Genomic DNA, 4,621 nt, shown 5'->3' with positions numbered 1-4,621 from the left:
TTAGGCTTCCAGATCATTGTAGTGTCTTTCAGGCGGAAGTGGTCGCCATCAGGGAAGCTATAGCTTGTTTGAATGTAGATGATATATTTGGCAGGAATATATACATACTATCAGACAGTCAAGCTGCATTAAAGTCCTTGAGTTCGGTCCAATTTACATCTAGGACGGTTCTTGACTGCTACACATCTCTAAACGAAATGTCGACGCAGCTCAATATTTCTCTAATCTGGGTTCCCGGCCATAGGGATATTTTCGGAAATTGCAAAGCAGACGAGTTAGCCAGAAAGGGTGCTTCAGTGCCATACTCGGAGCACCTAGACTATCTGGGCATATCACTAACATCATGTAAACTGATATTGAGTTCTTTCTGCACAAATACTTTTAATAAAAGATGGGAAGACTCAACGATATGTAGACATCTGTATGCAATCTGGCCACTTTCCGATAAAAGGAAATCGAAAACTCTCATTGAGATGTCCCGCAAGGACATTGGTCTTCTGGTAGGGTTGATTACAGGGCACTGTAAGCTAGGGAACCATGCTAGAAGACTAGGTCTTCCTTTCACCCAAATCTGATGAGAGCGCATCTCATCTGTTGTGTTTTTGTCCAGCTCTTGCACGTCGGCGATTTAGTACTCTAGGGGCCCCCTTCCTTGAGGACCTGGACCAGTTACAGGATCGGGCTTTAAATAGCATTTTATGCTTCGCAAAAGGTTCTAGGTGGTTTTAAACCCAGAGATTTTTAGTATTTATATACGGCATCACAATGGGCCAAAAGGCCTAAGTGGATCCACTAGGGATCACCGGTATAACCTAACCTAACCTAAATATTACAAAATAATAAAATTTCATTACATTGTCAAAATTTGAATAATAAAATATAAATAACAGTTGAACATGTGCTATTTTAGTTTAAAAATCTTTAGAGATTTTCTAACGCAAATGATTAATATTAGACGTGCAAATTTTATAGAAAAGATATGTTTTTAAATTTTCAGAATTAAAACATATTCTATATTTCTCTTACTATTAGAAAGGACAGTGAACAAATAGACAGTGGTTCTTTTGTGTTGCCTATGAAAAAAGTTTCCTAAGTTATATAAAACAAATAAAGCTAACAATATACATTGGTACAAGGCTCCACCCGTGTTATTATTCTCTGAAAAATTGTTGAAACAAAAAAGGATTTAAACCACTGAAAGTGTTAAGAGTGTAAAGCAAGATTATGAAGAGGGATAGATAGAAATGCTGAATTGGATCTAAGCGAAAAAATCTTGTCACCCTAGTAGTGTGAAGCCATAAATCAATAGAGTTCAAATTGTTTATGTACATTTTGACATAAAATGAAGTTGGAATATAGATTGGAGACAAAAGTAATTATGTGTGAGAAGTAACTGTTTTGTACTTGGCTATATCATATCAAGCTCTCAGTTATGTTAGGACATATCTTGCAGCTCAAACAGACCTCAAACTGGTAAGTATTTTTGTTGTTGGTCCATGTGAGGTTTTAGGATTATAAACACCTTTGTGTCTATAAACCTTTGGTGTCTGTTCATGACTCTAAAAACAATTTAAATTCTTTGTTTCCAAGTAAGAATGTAGTCTGATATGTGAGTTTTATTACGAAATTTTGAGTTCTATAAAAAAAGTAAAGTAATTGTTCTTCTCAAGCTTGTTAGCTGTTTTGTTACAGTTGAATTTTTCGATGAGTAATACTTGTCAGTCGTACTCAAGTATAACTCTATTCGTATTAACCTCATGTATCAGATATTCGTTACATCGAACCAATTAAGATCTAAACTTTTAAAGTTTGAATTTTATAGTTGCCTGATAATCTGAATATGAATTTGTCTATAGCACAAAATTCAGATCGAACCAATTAGGATCTAAACTTTTAAGATTCGAATGTTATAGCTGCCTGATAATCTGAATATGTATTTGTCTATAGCATAAAATTCTGTGACTTACGTTAACCATCAAAAATGGTAGAAAACTTTCCCGTTGATTACTACTATTTGCCCTTGAGTCTTGGTCATTTAAGTTTTAGTTTCATTATTGAATTGAATACATTCATAAACCAAACTTTTACAATTGTATTGATATAGCTTTGTACTTATTAATATGATAAGGTAAATATTTAATCTATTTATGTATTTTTTATGTAACAATTAAATCATTAAAACTGTACACTTTTTGTTTGATATTTACGAAGTTAATTAAACTGTCATTTAGAGCTCAATTTTTTTATACATTTATATACACAAATGTTTATACCTATATATAAATAGTTGTTTGATCTCTTATGAAATATCAAGAGCATTCTGTTAAGCCATTGAATATATTCAGAGATAAACAAAATATTGATATTTTTCCACTAACGAATATTTATTTACATTTATATTTATATTACTTCTCTCTCTTTTTATTTGTTTAAATATTGATGCCTTTAAGGCAATTTATTATTTACATTACAGATATACATACATGTATAAGTTTGAATTTATTATTTTGCTGTTGAAAGTATTAAATAAATTAAATCAATTAGCACATAAACAAAATTCCATTGATATTTTACTCTCCAGAAGAATAAGTTACACAACGCTTTTCTCAATTTCAAAACAAAATATTTAAAAGTTGAAAAATATGAACGAAATCTTAATAATTAATTAAGAACTTATTGATTTTTTTATTTTTTATAATAAAATACGTATATTATAATACTTACCAATTTTGGATCATGCTTCCACTCGCCATCAACACAAAATTTATATTGATGGTCACCTTCCGGTAAATCAATAATAGTAACGAAATTTCCATGACTTCGAACCATTGGTATTGGTTTCCACTTGGAGAACGTGCCTGATATCATAACATTTTTTCCGCCACCATCCCAACGTAAAACTGTTGGCAAAGCTGGATTTTTTAGCGCTTGTTCATCGTTTAAATTTTCTTCTTTTTCATCATCTTTGGTTTCTTTTGCCTCTATAGCGGACATATTACTTATCGATGTTGTACCTTCTGAGACAGTATTAGAACGCTTGCGCGTTGTAGGTGCGTATTCGTTAAAAGTATCAGCCGCACTGTTACCTACTGGTTTTGTATAATACGGTTGATTTTCATCGTCTTCTTGCGAAGAACCAACTTGTAACACTGAACGTGGTGTATCGATTTTGTTGTCGAAAGCAAAAGCTTGACTGCCGGTACCACCCCCTGTAACTACACCTTGTGGTACACCGCTATTTGATGAGATGGAGTCTCTTGCGTTTAACTCACGAAAGGGTGAATTCGGTGTAGAGTCGATTGACTTGTGACGTTCTCTGTGCATACTTGCGTTTGCATTACCCATTATAATTTGTTTATTTTTTTATTAATTAACTATTTAGTTTGTTATTTCATGTATGGTTTGGACGCTTAGTTGGAAGTTTTTTTTTATATTTTTTTGGCACAGTCAATGTTGTTAAACGTTTTGTAATCACAAAGTATTATTTTTCTTTGTCCTTCATATATTTCGTATAATGTGAAAATAGTATATATGGATTTAATTCAATTCCTATTGTAGTTATTGTATTTTGATATGAATTATAAAACGTTATTTTTTTATAAAATTTGTGCAAACAAAATATAGAGTATCAAAATATATAATTATTTTTTTTCACGGAAATGTTTAGCACTACCAATCAGCAATATTTCCATCCTTTAGTGTGGCCATGATATTTCAAAATACACACAAATTGTGTAATACACAATATTAGATATCTCTTGAGAGAATAGTTTAATAATTTTTATATTGCGTGTAAATATTATTTAAAAATTTGTTAATTTTTTAAGTTCTAAAATAAAAACATTCAGATTAGGTATTTTATGATTAGAGGAAGAGCTCATTGAAACCTTGAAAATCATTCCACTTAGAACTAAGATGGAATAGTGCATGCAAATGTACTGAAGTGTTAAATAATGATATATTTTACAAATTTTTTAACACAGATTAAATTGAAACAGATATAAACCACACACGTGTTCAATATGAAAGACTTTTATTTACATTAAAAATATTTTAAGACTGACACTTTAAAATATTCAATACAAATTATTTTGAAACTTTAAAGCAAAGGTTTGAAACTATTTGCAACTATTGATATATATGTATATGCAAATGTTGAAAACACACAAATTTATTATTTTGTGTAATAACATAACTACTCCATAAAATTGTTTCTTTCAGAAGCTGGTAGTAACCCTATCTTGTTTGTTGTCATATTTGTTTTCATTTAATTTTCTTATCTCTCTCATTTATACTTAAATGAGTTACCATGTTTTTAAAAAAATCAACATAATATTTACAAATCCATATATAATTATATCAAATTCGTGTACATAATATAATAGCCTTAATTTCTTTTCAGAAAACATTTGAAACAAAAAACAATGCTCTTAAAATCTTCAGAGTTAGATTTTTTCTTGCAAAAATTTTTACGTCTTCAAAGAGTGAATGCTCTTTGGAAATATGTTGCAAAATTCTAGTCATTCGTTAAAATTATATGAGCAAAAATAATAACATATTGCAATATATCAAAACAGTAAGATAAAAAATGCTTACTTCTGTTTTATCATTTATTTTAATT

The 4,621-nt window shown here is 30.2% G+C and overlaps 1 protein-coding gene across 1 annotated transcript; it reads right to left on the bottom strand.

Moving 5' to 3' along the window:
- Positions 1 to 2,724: 2,724 nt before the first annotated feature.
- On the bottom strand, positions 2,725 to 3,577 carry LOC119664589 (5'-AMP-activated protein kinase subunit beta-like; the record flags this gene model as incomplete). The annotated part of the gene is made up of 1 exon (XM_038074048.1): positions 2,725 to 3,577. A coding segment is annotated over exon 1 (621 nt), but the record flags the coding sequence as incomplete, so codon positions are not given.
- Between the last annotated feature and the right edge of the window lie 1,044 nt (positions 3,578 to 4,621).

Source organism: Teleopsis dalmanni, unplaced genomic scaffold (assembly GCF_002237135.1).
Source record: "Teleopsis dalmanni isolate 2A unplaced genomic scaffold, ASM223713v2 unscaffolded_contig_2239, whole genome shotgun sequence".
Classification (NCBI taxonomy): Eukaryota; Metazoa; Arthropoda; class Insecta; order Diptera; family Diopsidae; genus Teleopsis; species Teleopsis dalmanni.
This window is presented reverse-complemented; position numbering and strand designations above follow the sequence as displayed.